Here is a 17,807-nt window from a genome sequence, read left to right as displayed (position 1 = left end):
CAAGTACTGTTCCTGATGTTAATAACTTTAACCCATCTTACAAATAAAGCTTTTTTTAAAAAAATAAATAAAAAAAATATATATTTTACTTTCTTCTCTCAAAATAAAAATCAAAAAGTTGGTAAGGGGGCATCAAGTGAAAGAAACCAATTCCAATGCTAATTTATTTAGCAAAGAACGAGATATCGATTCCCATTAGCATCACTACTGAAACGCAAGTTATGGATTTTCTTATTGGATATACTGTAATTAACAGGTCCTGAAGAGAAGGTCTAGAGTAGACCTTTCTACCACCAGCAACCTCTACAAATGCTACTAAATTTCTAACATTGTTAACAGCATACATAATATATCACATCCTAGCAAAAAATAATAAAAATAAAAAAAAGAAAAAAAGAAAAAATGAAAAAAGAAAAAAGAGAAGGTAGAAAAAACAGGCCATTCAATTCTGCTGACTCATTACTCTCTTTAAATCTTGCAACGCTGCCATCTAAAGGACACTTGCTGTATAGCATTCTAAATAGATTTCTTAACAAAAATAGATTTAAACTGAGCGTAAAAGATCAAGATTTTTATTCTTATAATAATACATCACTAAAATCATTAGTGGATCTTACGAACTATCTAATGCCTCTAGATAAAAATTGTGTAGTTTCAGAATGCTGTCTCGAAGTCATTTTGAACACATTCATGGGATTTAACTGCACGTTCTGACAAGGTTAAACTAAACGTGATACCCAACAAAATAATATTCGTTACTTCATACTGCATCAACAATGGTGATGACAAGCAAAAGAACCGTGGGAGCTGTAGTGGGGCATGGCACTAGAATGCTGGCTATATACAATGCAATTTTCAGGCAATAGTACCCAGCTTTGATTGCAAAAATAACTGAATAGGCTAAAGTGTATGTGAACTTCCCTTTTAGACCCCTTTCACACTGGGGCATTTTTCAGGCACTTTAGCGTAAAAAAAAAAAGAAGCCTCATCTGCAATCCCAATGTGAAAGCCCAAGTGCTTTAAGAGCCCTTTCACAAGGTCAGCGCCCGAAAAACACTCATAAAGCGCTGCTTAAACTGGCAAGCGTTTTTCGAGCGCTATTGGAGCGCTTTTATCCCCTGCTAGTGGCCAAATAAAGGGTTAAAAGCGCCCACAAAGTGCTGCTGCCAAAAGCGCTTTCCATTCGCTTTTCAGGCGTTTTGCAGGTGCTTCCCATTGATTTCAGTGGGAAGGGGCGCTTTAGGAGCGGTGTATTCACCGCTCCAAAAGCGCTGCAAAGAAGCTGCTTGCAGGACTTTTTTTAATGCACTGTCAGCGCAGCACCTCTGTGTGAAAGCACTGGGGCTTTCACATTGGGATTGCAGTTGCGGCTTCTTTCAGGTGCTTTACAGACGCTTTTTTTTTAAAGCTAAAGCACCTGAAAAACACAGGGATAAACACGGGGTAAAGTGCATGTGTTGTAGAGATGTACCAAATATATATATATATATATATATATATATATATATATTTATTTATTTATTTATTTATTTTTTTTACTTTGTCTTGACATACACTTGAAAGCAACCCAATGTCCAATCAAACCTGTTGGTCATTGGTGGCTTAAGGTTTCTTTATTTTTGCAATATAGCTGGTTGATATTGGTTGTGTATAGCCAGTGTCAGGCCCACATACTAAGTATTACAAGCAGCAAGTATGTGCAAAGTGCAGTAACTCGCAGCTTTCAATCAAAGGTCACCTTTAGTCAGGTAGATTAAAATTTGCTCTTACTAAATAAAAGCCTTTAACTGCAGAAACCTCAAGCTGTTTTTTTTTTTTATAGCTTGCTTTCTAACTGTTAAACAAGCGTAGAACAGCTGAACATTTGCTGTCAGTTAAAAAGGTTCTTAACTCCCTGTATTACATTGTATGGAAAAAGCTGTTGAGCGTCACAGACAGGAAACAGTAGTGGCATATCATTTAGTGCCATGGTCTTATGAGAAAATGTTGCTTAGTGACCACTAAAGAAATTCTTATGTGCATACACTGACATGTGAGAATGGAACTAGGCTACTTAATTCTCATTGTGGCAAGCGCAGCACCATGGAACCCTTTGGCCCTCGTGTTTTCACCCCCTTTCCCCTGAGATGCTTCCTCTTAACAATTCAATATGGGTCATTTAACACCTTTGATCCTTATTGAGTCAAGTGTTTTTCATCCTAGTCCTGCCAGGTTCTAAACGTAGTAATTTCCCCACCATGACCCCCTCCATGTAGACTTTCAAGCTGCCCAACACATTCAGCCCAGCAGCTGAGTTCCATGAGCTGTGCGGTCCTAGAAGTTAAGTATTTGGTGATATGGTAGGTGAGGGTGGTGATGGTGTTGGGTTGGAAAAATCCACACTCTCACTTGCCATACACACTCTCGTCACTATAAGCCACATACAGGAAGCAATCTTCTTCATGGTTATCCTGAAAGACACAAAAATATACAAAATTTAAATCCATAGTAATTATTTCTTATCATTATTACACAACAGTTCAAGGAGAAAAAAAAATACTGAATAGTTCTGCAAATATCTTCTTGGTCTATTACCAACTATGCTAGCAACATACACTTTAATTACTTGTTTTTCAATAAAAAAAATAAATAAAAATATCTAAAAAAGGAAATAAACAACTGATACTGTTCTGGATAAAGCCTAGGAATTGGACAAAATCTACGCTTACAGTGGCCCCTCAAGGCACCACAAAGGTCTTATGCTCATTAGGTCTATGGGGAAGCTGAACAGGCTGTATAAATGTACGTTTACCTGCTCTGGCTGGTTCCAGCAATCTCCTCCTCTCCCTCTGGTGCTCCGGGTGGTCGCTCAGCATCATCATCACGTATAATACAGGGCTATTAATCCTGCATTGTACATAGGGGGATGCAGGAGAAAGATCGTGCCTGGGAGCACCTTAGAGAGGAGGCTTCAAGGGACCAGTTGAACTGCTGGAGCAAGGAATTAAAAAGCACTGTGTGCGGGCCGAATATCGGGAGACATCAGCCGGTTCAATAAAAACTGTCCATCATTGGGCCTGTGTGTATGTCAGCCAGTCTGACAGAAGCTGGCGTTTGGCCAGCTTCTGTTGGATGACCATGCTGGCAAACCAGCAGCCGACCGGGTCACGATCAGCACACTCAGTCAATAGCAGAGAGCGTGATTGGAGTGTTCTGGTGGGAGCTGCCCCCGTCAGAACACAACAGCTCAGCAGAGGAGATCGTTGTATGTACGTCAGATCGTTAGTACAGCTGCTTTGACTGGGCCTGTCAGTTTGAATGAGTAGTTAACCCTTGCAGTAGACTTTAGCATTTGTTTAATTCCTGGGGGTTGGGCTTTAAGGTTGTGATTATTCGGGTCATGGTATAGTTGGTGTTAGTCCCATGGACTGGTTTTATAACCTTGAAGATGTTCTGCTGATTATTCAAGCAACTTCTTTGGTTTTAATTAGAACTGAAGAAGCTGTGCTTCATTAAGCTGCAAAAGGTTTTCCACATTACAGAACAAGTCCAGCTGAATTCGGCTAATTGTTACTAACGATACTGATTATGTTGGAAATACAGTTTAGCTGGCTACACATTATACAAATTAACTTGTACAATTTTCATTTAGAGTTACCAAAACCATGTAATGTGAGGTCAAACCTAAACACTTTTAATTTGTATACAATCAGGAAGGCCCCTGCACTACAGAGTTGAAAAGGTAAATCTAAAGGAAATTGAAAAAAAATAAAAATAAAATTAGTAAAATGTGTAGTTAGCTTTATTGTAAGTACCGTTACTAATTAATGATCTGCGATAAAAAAAAAAAAAAAAAAAAAAAAAAAAATCCAATACATCTCCCACCTAATAAGGTATATTTATAAGGGAAGCCTAAAAAACAAAAACCCCACACACCACATCACCCCCCCCCACCCCAACTTTGCACCATCTCTCTGATTACCAAAAGTAGTTCCGGATTTCAATAGACATCTGTGCATGAACCTGCTCCGAAGTCGGAGTGAAATGCGGGTTTGAAATCTCAAATGCCATAGTGTGGAAGCCCTTTGGTGATGGCCAAATAGAAATGTATGTAGGGCAGGAAACCCCAACACTACCAAGAAATGACACCATTTCTCCTGATCAGAACAGCCCGATACTGAGAACGGGGCAATAAAAAGCTAAGCAATATGTGCCAGCACTTCTAGGTGCCTGGTCATTGTACCCCTCAGCAGATTTTTTATTTTTCTTGTTCAGGTGACAAAATTATGCTACGCAAACACGAGATGACACATCATCTTAACAAGAGCCACCAAATATTGATTGCTCGTAGATATCACACCGTGTCCAGTTGATGCTTGCTACCCTACAGACATAGGTATGCTCATCTTTTATTGCACAGTAGATTAGCCTCTGGGTTAGATGAATCATGCCTGTATGCTCAACTGCACTTGAAAGTCTATATCTAGCTATAAACATAGATTTTTACTTATTTCATTAGTCTGTTGCGTCACAGTGATCTCAAAATACACCGATTTCCTGGGCTTTGCTGTGCCCCTGGGACAGGGCGATGGAGAGGACCTCATCTAGGAGATATTCCTCCTGTTTACCCAGTCTGGGCATGTTTACAGTGTCGGCTTTCACACATACTGAATGGGGCCAGTAGGGTCCCATCCATATGTTGTTGCATTGTTTGCCTATAGATTTTGTACTTGCAGGCTCCAACGTTTGAAGTCGCATAACCGGATTTGTATGTCACTGCCTACAACCCAAGTTGTGAAATTTGACTTTCATTTGCTTTTTCTTCCCTTTTATATGAGGTTTTAATTACTTGTTCTATGTATTGGAGACAACTGTACTTATGTGTCAATCCCACTATGTTTTCTATAACCCCCCCCCCCCTTTTTCTTTTTAATTGGAAAAAAAAAAAAAAAAATTATTGGAAATTAAAATGCACTGACTTCATATATCAGACCTATGACCCGATCTTGTACCGCCACTCTATGGTGGCTAAAAAAAAAAAAAAAAAAAAAACTCTATGGTGATATACTGCATGTTGACAATTGATATTATCTTGATCATCTGCCTATCTCCTGTGCTGTTGACTAGTAAGTTTCCCTCATCAGTCAAACTTGATGAATTCACAAACATTTCTTGGAACTTTAACCTAATACCCACTTACCTCGTACAGCTGTCCCATGGTGGCACTAGTTGGGGGAATGGTGTTGTTGACAAAGAAGAACAGTGCGTCTTCTGGTCGAAGGTGTATCCGCTTCCGGATTAGAAAGTAAAACTGTCCAACTGAAGGTTGTCAAGGGAAAAGCAAAAAACACAGCTAAATCAACAAGGACATCACGTTAAACAAACAAGAAGAGAATAACAAACTCCTAGAACGTTTGAGGAGCACTGAAGGTCTCCTACTACACAGCTACATAAAACAAACAAATTGCAACACCTCTTGTAATCTGTTACTCCTAGACTACTAATACTAGGTATTTCTATGTGCTGAAGATAGCAAGTCAATGACGTGAGATGTGGCAATATATGAAACATATAAGAGGGATGGGGAGACACATACCAGTGAGGTCTGATGGTACAAGATATTTCCTCTTGTCCAAGTCAGGGACACGAGCTTTGGGAGCCTTTTCAACAATTACCTGAAAGTAAGCACAAAGAGTGATGATGACAAATTACTTGACTTTGATTTAAATCTGGGTGTAATTAATTTGAAGATCAGTACTGTTCATTCTTCTCCACAGCTTATGGTTAAAATTCTTGGAGACCTGACAGCTGTTAAGAAATAGGAGCACCATTGTAGACAAACACAACTGTCCCATTAATTCTACTACAACACACAAACATGAACATCTCTTTGTTTGGTGTCTACAGAATTAAACAAGATGCAAAGCAAAGGAATTAATTATAAGAAATTAAGAGCAGGCATAAGTTGCAAATATTTTACCGTGAATGCACACAAACATTGGCACTTTAGCCAATTATTAATGGAACTGGTCATATTAAACCTATATACGCAGTAGAGCGTATTACCAGATTTCCCACTATAATATTCAATAATCGAAAGGATATGGATCATGTCACTCATGACAGTTCTCCATACAAGTCCTGCTTATTGGCATAAAAAAAAAGGAGTATGAAGATCAAAAACCAAAAAGTTTACATTTATTGCAGCTTACCGATTTTTAGCCTGCTTTCACATGCAAAAAAAAATGCAATCCCTTTGAGTGCCCTTTCACACTGGGGCATGGGCTGCGTTAGTGGTAAAGCACAGGAGCGGGCGCTTTTAACCCCAAAGAAGGGGTCAACAGCACCCACTTTGCAGGCGCTTCAGCAGCGATGCCCATTGATTTCAATGGCAGGGGCAGTTTAGGAGCACTGTATACACCGCTCCCGCACCACCACAAAGATGCTGCTTGCAGGATTTTTTTTTCTATCCTGCAAGCGCACCGCTCCAGTGTGAAAGCACTCGGGCTTTCACACTGGGGAGGCTTGAGAGGCACTTTTCTTAGCGATAAAACGCCTGAAAATCTCCTGCAGTGTGAAAGGGGTCTAAATCCTATGCGACTCCTCTCACCACTGCACTGCAGGTGCGGTGCATTTTGAAAAAAAGTCATGCTTACTATACCTTCGGTGCAGTTTTCAAGAAGGCAAAAAAATAAAAAAAAAATAAAAAAAGCAGGTCCCTATTGAAATGAATAGAAAACATGTCAAAACCATGTTTTTGGTTCATTTCAATCATGTGTCCAAGTTTTACAGGGGCATGCTGGGTAATAGACACACAGATAATGCATATGCGTTATTTGCATCGGAGCAGTGGCATCACTAGGGGGTGGCTTTCGGTGCTATATCCCCGAATCTGGGGACCAGAGTCTCTGCAGGGGACCCCAAGGGGAGATAGAGATTATACACACACACACACACACACACACACATGTATGCCCACCAAACGTATGACTTTCTTTACTGCACTGCCATGGGCTCGAGCCCCAGATCTTTTGTAGACCTAGCAACACCCCTGCATCGGAGAAATGTGCATGCAGCCTTACATGTGGTGGCTCAATTGTTTTTTTTTTAGTCCATCTTTATTTTACCTGGTGATCTAGCCACTTAAAAAAAGTGTTTGTTAAAAAGGGAAAGGCTGACATTGCTCCTGGAGTTACTTCTGTGTATCGCAGGCTCTGGAGCTGTGATTGGCCGAAACTGTGATGAGGCCACACCGCCTGTGCGCTGCCGGTAACGGCACAGTCTAACTGAAGCAACGGCACTTATGTGCCGTTGCTTCAGTGCGCATGTGCTGATGACTTTGGCACATGCAAATACAGGGGATGTCTCCTAAACTGTACAGGTTTAGGAGATATTATAGGCCAGGGATATGCAATTAGCAGACCTCCAGCTGTTGCAAAACTACAAGTCCCATCATGCCTCTGCCTCTGGGTGTCATGCTTGTGTCTGTCAGAGTCTTGCTATGCCTCATGGGACTTGTAGATTTGCAACAGCTGGAGGTCCGCCAATTGCATATCCCGGTTATAGGCTTACCTGTAGCAAAAAGTGTGTTGTAAGGGTTTACAAGCACCTTATTGTGCAATTAGCAGCATTGTGCCTTTGCTTTTTAAATTATCCCTCTGTATTTCCTACAATAGCTGTTTGATAATGCTATGTCCTGACCACGATTACCATGTCTGCTGAGCCGAGAAATCGTAGTCTGTGCATGTCTGCATCACACACACAGCTCTATTCTCCTCTGTGCCCATCTTCAGCTCCCCCTCCCTCTCAGGGTTTCCAACCTCCTGCAGCATTTTTTACTGACAAAACACGGAAAATTTACTGGCAGAGCACATTTTTTACTGGCAACCTGAGAAATTACAGAACTCCTATTGAAAACTAACACAGTGAATATCTGAACAGTATAAACAGGATATGGAAACAATGACAACACCTATAACAAAGTAATTTTCTTATCTTACACTTAAAAAGGTCAACACAACATGAAATGATCAGTCCCTGATATTTACTGGCAGTTGTAAAAATCACAGATTTATACAAACTGGCAGTAAATTTACTGGCGGTTGGCAACTCTGCTCCCTCTTCCTGTCAACATGCAGCCTCTCTGATTGTCTGATCGGCTCTCATGCTTAACCTGAAATGCTCCTTTCCCCTCTGTATTAACACAAGAAGTTCCCGGCGTCTGTGTTATATCAAAAATATGCTCATCTGTACAGATAACACATCAGATCGCTGTGATCACATGACTCCTCGCCTTCTCTCTCTTTTTATGATCAGGCAACTTATCATAAAAAGAAGGTGTGTTATCAGTACAGATAAGCATATTTATGATATAACACAGGCACAGGGGAACTTCTTGTTCTACTACAGAGTGGATGGGAGCATCTTATACAAGTGGCTTAACAACCACTTTAATGCCCTGTACACACGGTTGGACTTTCCGGCAGAAAATGTGTGATCGGATCGTGTTGTCGGAAATTCCGATCGTGTGTGGGCTCCATTGGACTTTTTCCATTGGAATTTCCAACACAAAAAGTTTGAGATGAGGATCTAAAATTTTCCGACAACAAAATCCGATCGTTTAAATTCCGACGCACAAAGTGCCACGAGCAAACAAGCAGGACAGAACTCTGGATAGCCACACACTGGAAAAAGACTTGAAATCCCATCTTTAATTGAAACAACGCAGGTCACATCAAAACAAAAAATCCACAGCAAAAGAATAACAGAGTACAGGAAAAATACTGACGCATTTCGCAACGTGATCAGTGCTTACTCATAGCTGCCACGCATGCTCAGAATAAATTACAAGACGAAAGCTATTGGCCTCTTTATAGTCCTGTCGTACACGGTTTACGTCACCTCATTCTGAACGATCAGATTTTGACAACTTTGTGCGACCGTGTGTATGCAAAACAAGTATGAGCCAACATCCGTCGGAATGCGATGCGAGTTCAGCCATACAGATAGCATGGCTGAATTCGCATCGCACCTGGCCCAAACTCGCACAGGGCGCTTTTTGGGGTCCGCAGCAGAACCGGATCGCATGGGTGTTCACAACATGCGATCCGATTCCTATCCGAGTTTGAAGATCGCACTGCAATATGCGAACTGATCTGGGGGTGTCATTAACATTTCACTGACACTCCCAGCAGTTCACATAGGGCAGTGTGAACTGCCGCTGGGAGGTATGTGATGCGGGAACCCGCAGCGGATTCGCAGCGTTCCCGCATCGCTGCAATGTGAACCCAGCCTTATGTAAAACCTTTAGCCCGAAAAATGGTTTGCTGAAACTGCTAAAAAGCGTTCGCTGAAGTTTGGCTTCAATTTGTTAGTCAAGCCCATCTAAATCTGTCGGTACAGGGATATGCAATTAGCGGACCTCCGGCTGTTACAAAACTACAAGTCCCACCATGCCTCTGCCTCTGGATGGTATGCTTGTAGCTGTCAGTCTTGCTATGCCTCATGGACCTTGTAGTTCTGCAAAAGCTGGAGGTCCGCTAATTGCATATCCCTGTGCTAGTCCATTGAAGATGATCTTCACCCCAGATTGACAATGCCGCTGTCCTGAGGAGTCCATTGTCCCTCCATCCAGAGTGGAGATACCCCAATACAGGAAGTGTGTTACTGGCTGGATCACCAGGTAAAAAGAAAAACAAATGCAACCACCTCATTTAAAAGCAATATTAAACCCAAAAGCAAAACATTATATTTTAGCTTATCCTTTCTACAATATGATGGCTACATTGGTTTTCTTTTTTGAGACTCTCTTCTATTTTCGCCTGGTGATCTGGCCAGCAAGTCTGTTTTTTCAGAAGAACAAGCTATCCTGCAAATTGCATCAGTTACAAAAAAAAAAAAAAAAAAAAAAGGGGGTACTTACAATAATCAGCTTTTATTTATGTAAAACCTTTATCCCAAAAGAGAAAAACTGCTTGCTGTAACTGTTTACTAACCTCTTCCCGACCACCCCACACAGATATACTGCAGCAGGGCGGCCACTCAGTACGAGATCTGGCACTTCTGGGTCTTGGCCTTGCACACACGCTGCCGTTGACGCGCTCCTGCTGTGATTGGACATAGCAGAAGCCAAGCTAAGCGAGCGTGATGTCTGCCAGGATCCTTTGAGAGACAGGCCGAATGGTCTGCTTATGTAAACAAGGCAGACAGCTGTTCTGTGACAAGGGAAGGCAGCGATCTTGTGTTTTGGCTAAGCAGGAACATGGATCTCTATCTTCCCACAGTAAATGCATCCCCCACACAGTTTTGTTGTGTACACACGACTGGAATTTCCGGCAGACTAGGTCTGACGGTCTTTCGGTGGAGTTCTGATGGACTTTCCGAACGAATGGACTTGGCCACACACGATCGGACTAAGTCCATTCGTTTTTCAACGTGAAGACATAAAATGGGACTAAAAAAAGGAAGAAGTTCAACAGCCAGTAGCTTCCCTTACGTCGTATTTGGTCCGTCGGACCAGCATACAGACGAGCGGTTTTCCCGATAGGAATTGAGTCCATCAGATAGGTTTGAAACATGTTCTATTTCTAGGTCTGTCTGATTTTTATAACGAAAAGTGATCGGATAAGCCCACACACGATCGGATTGTCAGATGGACTGATCCCATCAGACTTAGTCTGCCGGAAAGTCCGGTCGTGTGTACGCGGCATTGGAAAGCACTCCCTAGGAACACATTTAACCCTTCGATTGCCCCTGATAACCCCTTCCCTGCCAGTGTCATTAGTACAGTGAAGGTACATATTTTTTAGCACCAAGTGTCTGCCGCAAAACCGCAGTCCTGCTATGAGTCGCTGATATTACTACAAAAAAAAAAAAAAAAAAAAAAACTTTTGCGCAAACCAATCCATGTACAATTATTATTTTTGGTTTAAAAAAAAAAAAAAAAAAAAAAAAAAAAAATAATTGTACATGGATTGGTTTGCGCAAAAGTTTTTTTTTTTTTTTTTTTAAACCAAAAATATGTAGCAGAATACATATTGTCCTAAATTGATTGAATTTTTTATTGGATAGGTTTTAATCGCAGAAAGCAGGGGAAAATTATTTATTTTTCAAAATTGTTGGTATTTTTTTGTTTATAGCGCAAAAAATCAAATACCACCAAATTTGGGTACAGTGCTGAATTTGCCAGTTAAAGTAATGCAGTTCCGTATCACAAAAAATGGCCTGGTCATGAAGAGGGGGGTAAATCTTTCAGAGCTGAAATGGTTATAAAGTAACTCCAATTCTGTTGGAGGAGAAAAAAAAAAAAAAAAAAACACATTTCCCCCTCTGGTGATCTGTGTACATTGCAGGGATTTTAACAAACTTTTGTTATCCAGCAGTTTGCTTCTGTGTCCATGTGTATGATTTTATAATTAGCAATCAGCTGTTGTACCTAAAAGGCTCTAATGAGGAAAGTGGCAAGGTCTGCATCCCTTTAGACACGGATTTCCCTTTGGGAGGATCGCACCAAAAGACATTTTTTGTTGTAAGGGTTGCCAAAAATCGGACTTGAACTCTCATTGCAGACTTCTGGGAAAATCCATAAACCAATTTTACAAGCAGGAAAGAACATATCTGGGGGTCGTTCTGTATACCATTTGTGCACAGAATGTCTCCAGGTTGACAGAAAATGACAGTGCTGCAGATTGAAAAGGAAAGGTTATCTTTAACCTTTTAAGTATTAGCTGGAGTTTGGCTTCAGAGTGTTAGTGTATCTAAATCTTCTAGTACATCGAACACTCCCCTCCCCCCAGACTGCCAATGCTGCTGTCCAAATGTGCTCCTTCATCCAGAGTGGAGGCCCTCTTATACAGGAGATGAGTTACTGGCCAGATCACCAGGCTAAAAAAATAAAAATAATCAGAAAAATAGAAAAATAATGCAGCCACTGCATCTAATGATTGGTAAGCTGCAACATAACAAATTTAGGGCATTATGTGTGAAAACTGCTAACAAAAATGTATCGTAATATATATATATATATATATATATATATATATATATATATGAGATAAAAATAAAAAAATAACACAGAATCTTTTTTTTTTTTTTTTTTTTAACTCTGCACTGAAGAAATGACAGTTGGAAGCTAACTGGTTTCTATTGGTAATAAGGAATTTTTCGGTCACACTTTTCATATAGAAGCTCCACAATACAATAGGTTATTATGCTTTGTAGCCAAAATGGACTCAACTGGGACTTTTTTTTTTTTTTTTTTTTTTATATAAATACACCATTCACGCATGCTAACCCCAACTATATAGCTATAATTAGTACTTTACTGTGAACAATGCTTTTTTTGTTCCTGAAACTTGATCAGTTATAACATGCTTGGGGGGGAGAACAGTGGTCACAAACAGGTGCTTTCGTTCCACCTAGAGAATACTGCTACGTTTTTATTTATTTATATCTTAGAAAGGATGGGAAGTTTTCTGAAAGATTTATACTATGCTTAGTTGGGTCATTCTTCAATATAAACTGGTGCTAAAACATAACCACCACCCCCCCCCCCCTCCTTTTTTTTTGCCTTCCTCTGGATTGTGGGTATAGGATTTGTGTATATGGGATTGTACGATTGTTTTTTTTCTTCCCCCTTTTTTTTTTTTTATTGGTTGAACGATAGACCTGTGTCTTTTCAACCAGACTAAGGCTACTTTCACGCTGGGGCGTTGCAGGCGCTGGCGGTAAAGCAACGCTATATGGCCGCTAGTGGGGCAGTTTTAACCCCTGCTATCGGCTGGAAAAGGGTTAAAGCCACCCGGAAAGTGCCACTACAGGTGCGCTTTGCAGGCGGGTTTGCAGTGCTGCCCCATTGTTTTCTATGGGAAGGGACACTGTAGGAGCGGTAAATACACCGCTCCAAAAGATGCGGCTTGCAGGATTTTTTTTGAGCATCCTGCAAGCGCATTGCTCCAGTGTGAAAGCCCTCAGGCTTGCACATTGGAGAGACAGCAGCAGCTCTTTCAGGGCGCTTTGCAGGCGCCATTTTTAGAGCACTAGTGCCTGCAAAGCGCCCCAGTGTGAAAGGGGCCTAACTATATAACTCTAATGCCGCGTACACACGACCGGACTTTTCAACATCAAAGGTCCGACGGAACAATTCCAGCTGACTATTCGATCGTGTGTGGGCTGCAGCGGACTTTTGATTTGCAAAAGTCTGACAGACTTTAGAAATGGAACATGTTTCAATTTTTTTCCGCCAGAACTCCGCCGGACCCAGTTCCTACCGAGAAATCCGCTCGTGTGTATGCTAGTCCGACGGACAAAAACTGACGCTAGGGCAGCTATTGGCTATGAACTTCCTTATTCTAGTCCGGTCGTACGTCATCACGTTCGAATCCGTCAGACTTTGGTGTGATTGTGTGTGGCCAAGTCCCTTCATTCGGAAAGTCCATCAGAACTCCGTCGAAAGTCTGTCGGACCTAGTCCCTCGAAAAGTCCGGTCGTGTGTACGTGGCATTAGGCTGCATTCACATTACAGCGTTTTGAATTACGGGCAGATTTTCCAGCGCCAAGGTATGAATGACAAAATGCGGAACTCACATTTGCGATATCATTCATTTGAATGACCCCTCAAAATCGCTATGCGGGTCTCCTCGCACAATAAAACGCGTGACAATCACAGGAGAATTTTTGGGCAACATGTGTCCCACAATGCGGATTGCCTCAATCGCAGCAGACATTCGAGGGGTCATTTAAATGAATGGCATCTTGAATGCGAGTCCCACGTTTTGTCATTTACACCTCGGCTGGGTTCACACCTCTGACATGTGCGGCTCACAGCAGGGGTTCCGTTGCGTCCCTGTTCTCCGTTTCAGGGGCAAATTTTTGCCTGAATACGGCCCTGAAACAGAGCCAAAGACACAGCTCCCCAGCCGCAATGTGAACCGGCTCCATAGAGAGCTGGTCACAATCTCCTGCCATGCGAAATGGATGCGAGGACCCCACATAGGTGTGAACCCGGCCTATAGCTGTACAGTATACTAAGTTGGGATGGAAGTTTCATCCTCCTGCGAATGCTAGGGGTGGTGCCTCTATGGTTACTAGGAGGCCAGCAGTCCTAGGAACCAATGTTAGTTGGGGGAGGGAAGCCTTCTGCTGGAGACAGTGGAGGAGGGGGTGCCAAGACCACAGGCTGCTGCATATTTGAGCTGCACACACTGGTTATTAATGAGGGTCGAGTACCCTTACTGCCATGTTGTGCCCACCTTGGAGTGTTTCCCAGGGTATGTGCCATACCTGTTACAAAGTGATGGCCCCTGCCCCCACCTAGAACTGGCCTTAACAGCAAGGAACACATGGAAGGGCAAACGCATGAAAGACAAAACCAGAGAAAACTCCCAGCTCACCAACCAGTCTGCTTAACAACCGAATTAACCAACCATATGTGTTAATACAGGGGTTTATTTAGCACACATTTGCAAATGCATGCATAAGCTGCAAGGCCTCCCTGTATTACTTGCAGTTCTAAACTTATGGAGGGTCTCCACAATGGAAGTACACGCATAGTAATGGATTGATAAGAGGCAGGTGGGCCTGGAGGTAGCCCAATCCTCCTTAAAAAGGCACAGGGGCACATTAGACACCCAGCACAATGGCAGCAAAGGAGCCCAGCGTGTCCCCTGACCAAATTTACACCAAACAGATGACCCCTTCCCCCACCTAAAACTGGCCTTCACGGCAAGGAGCACATGGAAGAGCAAACGCATGAAAGACATCTGCCATACCCTAGATACCCCACTGACTGCGAGGGGGCAGATCTTTCTTTCAAGCCCTGGAGATGGGCTTTAATGCCCCTTTATATATAAAGTTCTCTTATGCTGCGTATACACAACCTGACTTTGACGGACTAGGTCCGACGGTCTTCTTGACGGACTTTCGGCGGAGTTTCCAAACAAACGGATTTGGCCACACACAAGCACACCAAAGTCCGACGGATTTGGACGTGATGACGTACGACCGGACTAGAATAAGGAAGTTCATAGCCAGTAGCTGCCCTAGAGTCGGTTTTCCTTCATCGGACTAGCATACAGACGAGCGGATTTCTCTATAGGAACTGGGTCCGGCGGAAAAATTTGAAACATGTTCTATTTCTAAACTCCGTCAGATTTTTGGACAGCAAAGGTCCGATGAAGCCCACACATGATCGAATTGTCCGTCGGACATTTGCTGTCAAAAATTCCGGTCGTGTGTATGCGGCATTACACTTTAGTCAAAATGACAGCGCTATACAATCAAAGCCTCCCTTGTGACAGTGCTGTAATATAACTGCCACCCTTAAAACTGGGGCACAATATCCCAGTCTTCCTAAAGGCATTGTCATCACATGACTGGCTCTCTTATAATGTCATAATATCCCTGCCCCCCCCCCCCCCCCCCATAACAGAGACTTAATATTACTGTTCCCTTAATGAAGGATCTGTAGTGTCAAAAGTCCCCTTTATGATGATGTCGTAATATCATGGGCGCACGTCTATCTCTTGACAATGGTAGAATATCCCTGCCCTCTTATGACATTGCTCTAATATCATCATCGTCATTATTGTTTGGGATTTATATAGTGCCAACAGTTTGCGCAGCGCTTTACAACACAAGGGTACAGATACAATACAGGAGGAGTCAGAGGGCTCTGCTCATTAGAGCTTACAATCTAAATCAGGGATCCTCAAACTACGGCCCTCCAGCTGTTGCAGAACTGCACGTCCCATGGGGCATTGTAAAACTCCAACATTCACAGACATGACTAGGCATGATGGGAATTGTAGTTCCTGAACAACTGGAGGGCCATAGTTTGAAGACCCCTGATCTAAAAACATATTTCTCCTATAATGGTGGTTATAGTATCACGGTCTCCCTTATGAAAGAGCTGCAATATCCCTGTCACCATTATAACAAGGGCACAACGTCACCATGTCCCTTACCCACACAGGGATCCCAGATTTGGTCCTTTCCAGGACACAATGTTCTTCCTCTTTCTATTTAGGTCATAGTGACTGTGTATGGGACAGCGGCACCTCGGGTGTGCCCAGACTGCAATCAGTGCTGTTATTTTGTATATTTTTCTTTATCCTGTACAGACACAATGTCTAAATATTTGTAACAATTATGAAATGTTGTTGCTCGGTTCTAAACACTGAGTGGGCGCCGCCTGCGGCCACCAATCTGGTGCTTCCATTCGTCTTTTAGCCCGCACTGGAATAAGGGCAGCTACATTCTGATTGGTTGACGTTCTCCCCTGCTCTTCTACTGTTCCTATGGAGTTCAGGGACAGAGAGGGAGCAGTTCATGCATCAAGGGGTTAAATGAAGCATCAGAGAAGCCCTCCCCTCTCATTGCAGTGCTGAGAAAGGAGGAGCACCATCCTTCCCCAGGGTCCATAGACAGCTGGATGGGGACATCCACCAATCTATACATCAATCTACATATAGCTATCTAGTGGGTTTTTTTTTTTTTTTATTCCTGATCAGTCATTTTATTGCCCATAATGGATTCCTTCTTCCTGCGCACCTCAGGGTTGGGAGACATGCGTCTCCTTTAGGAAACGACAAAACAATAGACGGATTGCAAACTCTACATGAAAATGGGCCAATACGTGCGATCTTTGAGATTTTTTATTGGCTCTTCTTGTTATTATGACAGCCCCCTTTCCTCAGTCTATAAAAACTCTCCTTTGTCCTCAGAACAATCCCACAGGCAGATCCCTTAGATTGTAAGCTCTGATGAGCAAGACCCTCTCATTCCTCCTCTACTTACTGTATTGTTTATTTTACAGACTTAACACTCTAGACTTCCTGTATAATAATAATCTCATCATCCCTTTAATAATTTTACTTGTAACCAAATCATTGTGTCATTGCTAATAATAAAAATTAAAAGCGACCCCCGTATCAATCCTGTACACCGCCATAGCCTTTGTTCCCACACATACCTCCCCCCTATTAGATCATCATGTTGTATACATAGGTAACCAATGAGAAGATCACAGGGGACCCCCCCACTTTATGGCTTTTTAACCTAAAAAAATAAAATTAAGGCAACAAAAAAAAAGTATATCTCCCCTTCCCATAGGAAACAATGAGTAATCACTTTTCCTGGCTGGATGTACAGTGCTATGGGTTTGCTGACTGCAGGAAGGGGTTAATCCTGCAGGTAGAATGCACCCAGAGGGGGGTGGGGCTCATACTCACTGGCACCCTGTCTGGGTATTTTTTCCTGATCTTCTCGCCCTCTTTCTTCCTGTACTCGTAGGGGTGATCCTCCTTGTACTGAAATTTCATGGCTGCCCTCTGCGGTGTCCTGCTGTCTGCACAACAGATGATCAGATCCTTTAAAGCTCGCTGTCAGGCTGTCTGCTAGGGAGCGAGCAGAAGGGACGGGTGACGTCGATGGCCACGCCTCTGGGCGGGACCCAGCCAGCCAAACAAAGGGCACGTCGCCTTAACCCCTCCTATGCTGCGACTCACTGCTCAGCTGATGGAGGAGAGAGGGAGCAATCATCATCATCGTCATCATCATCAGTCCCAACATGCCCTGACAGACAGCAGAGACTTAGACTTCTAGTCCTATACAGGAGAGGCTGGGACTTCTAGTCCTATACAGGAGAGGCTGGGACTTCTAGTCCAATACAGGAGAGGCTGGGACTTCTAGTCCTATACAGGAGAGGCTGGGACTTCTAGTCCTATACAAGAGAGGCTGGGACTTCTAGTCCTATACAGGAGAGGCTGGGACTTCTAGTCCTATACAGGAGAGGCTGGGACTTCTAGTCCTATACAAGAGAGGCTGGGACT

The 17,807-nt window shown here is 42.7% G+C and overlaps 1 protein-coding gene across 1 annotated transcript; it reads right to left on the bottom strand.

Moving 5' to 3' along the window:
* Positions 1 to 1,513: 1,513 nt before the first annotated feature.
* GABARAPL1 (GABA type A receptor associated protein like 1) lies at positions 1,514 to 17,394 on the bottom strand. The gene is made up of 4 exons (XM_077455389.1): positions 17,208 to 17,394; positions 5,576 to 5,654; positions 5,180 to 5,298; positions 1,514 to 2,450 (listed from the first exon to the last, which is right to left on the bottom strand). Exons 1-4 carry the CDS (start codon positions 17,295 to 17,297, stop codon positions 2,385 to 2,387), a joined length of 354 nt encoding a protein of 117 aa, XP_077311515.1. The 5' UTR covers positions 17,298 to 17,394; the 3' UTR covers positions 1,514 to 2,384.
* Between the last annotated feature and the right edge of the window lie 413 nt (positions 17,395 to 17,807).

Source organism: Lithobates pipiens, unplaced genomic scaffold (assembly GCF_037356315.1).
Source record: "Lithobates pipiens isolate NorthernLeopardFrog02 unplaced genomic scaffold, aLitPip1_a1.2 Scaffold_25, whole genome shotgun sequence".
Lineage (NCBI taxonomy): Eukaryota > Metazoa > Chordata > Amphibia > Anura > Ranidae > Lithobates > Lithobates pipiens.
Note: the sequence above shows the minus strand (reverse complement) of the source record. Positions and strands in the feature narration are given on the sequence as shown.

Excerpts from the sequence above, each read along its gene's own strand:
- GABARAPL1 (XM_077455389.1), bottom strand. The coding sequence starts at position 17,297 with ATGAAATTTCAGTACAAGGAGGATCACCCCTACGAGTACAGGAAGAAA. Across the intron at positions 5,655-17,207 it reads AATACCCAGACAGGGTGCCA|GTAATTGTTGAAAAGGCTCC; the intron begins GTGAGTATGAGC and ends GCTTACTTTCAG. Across the intron at positions 2,451-5,179 it reads CCATGGGACAGCTGTACGAG|GATAACCATGAAGAAGATTG; the intron begins GTAAGTGGGTAT and ends TGTGTCTTTCAG.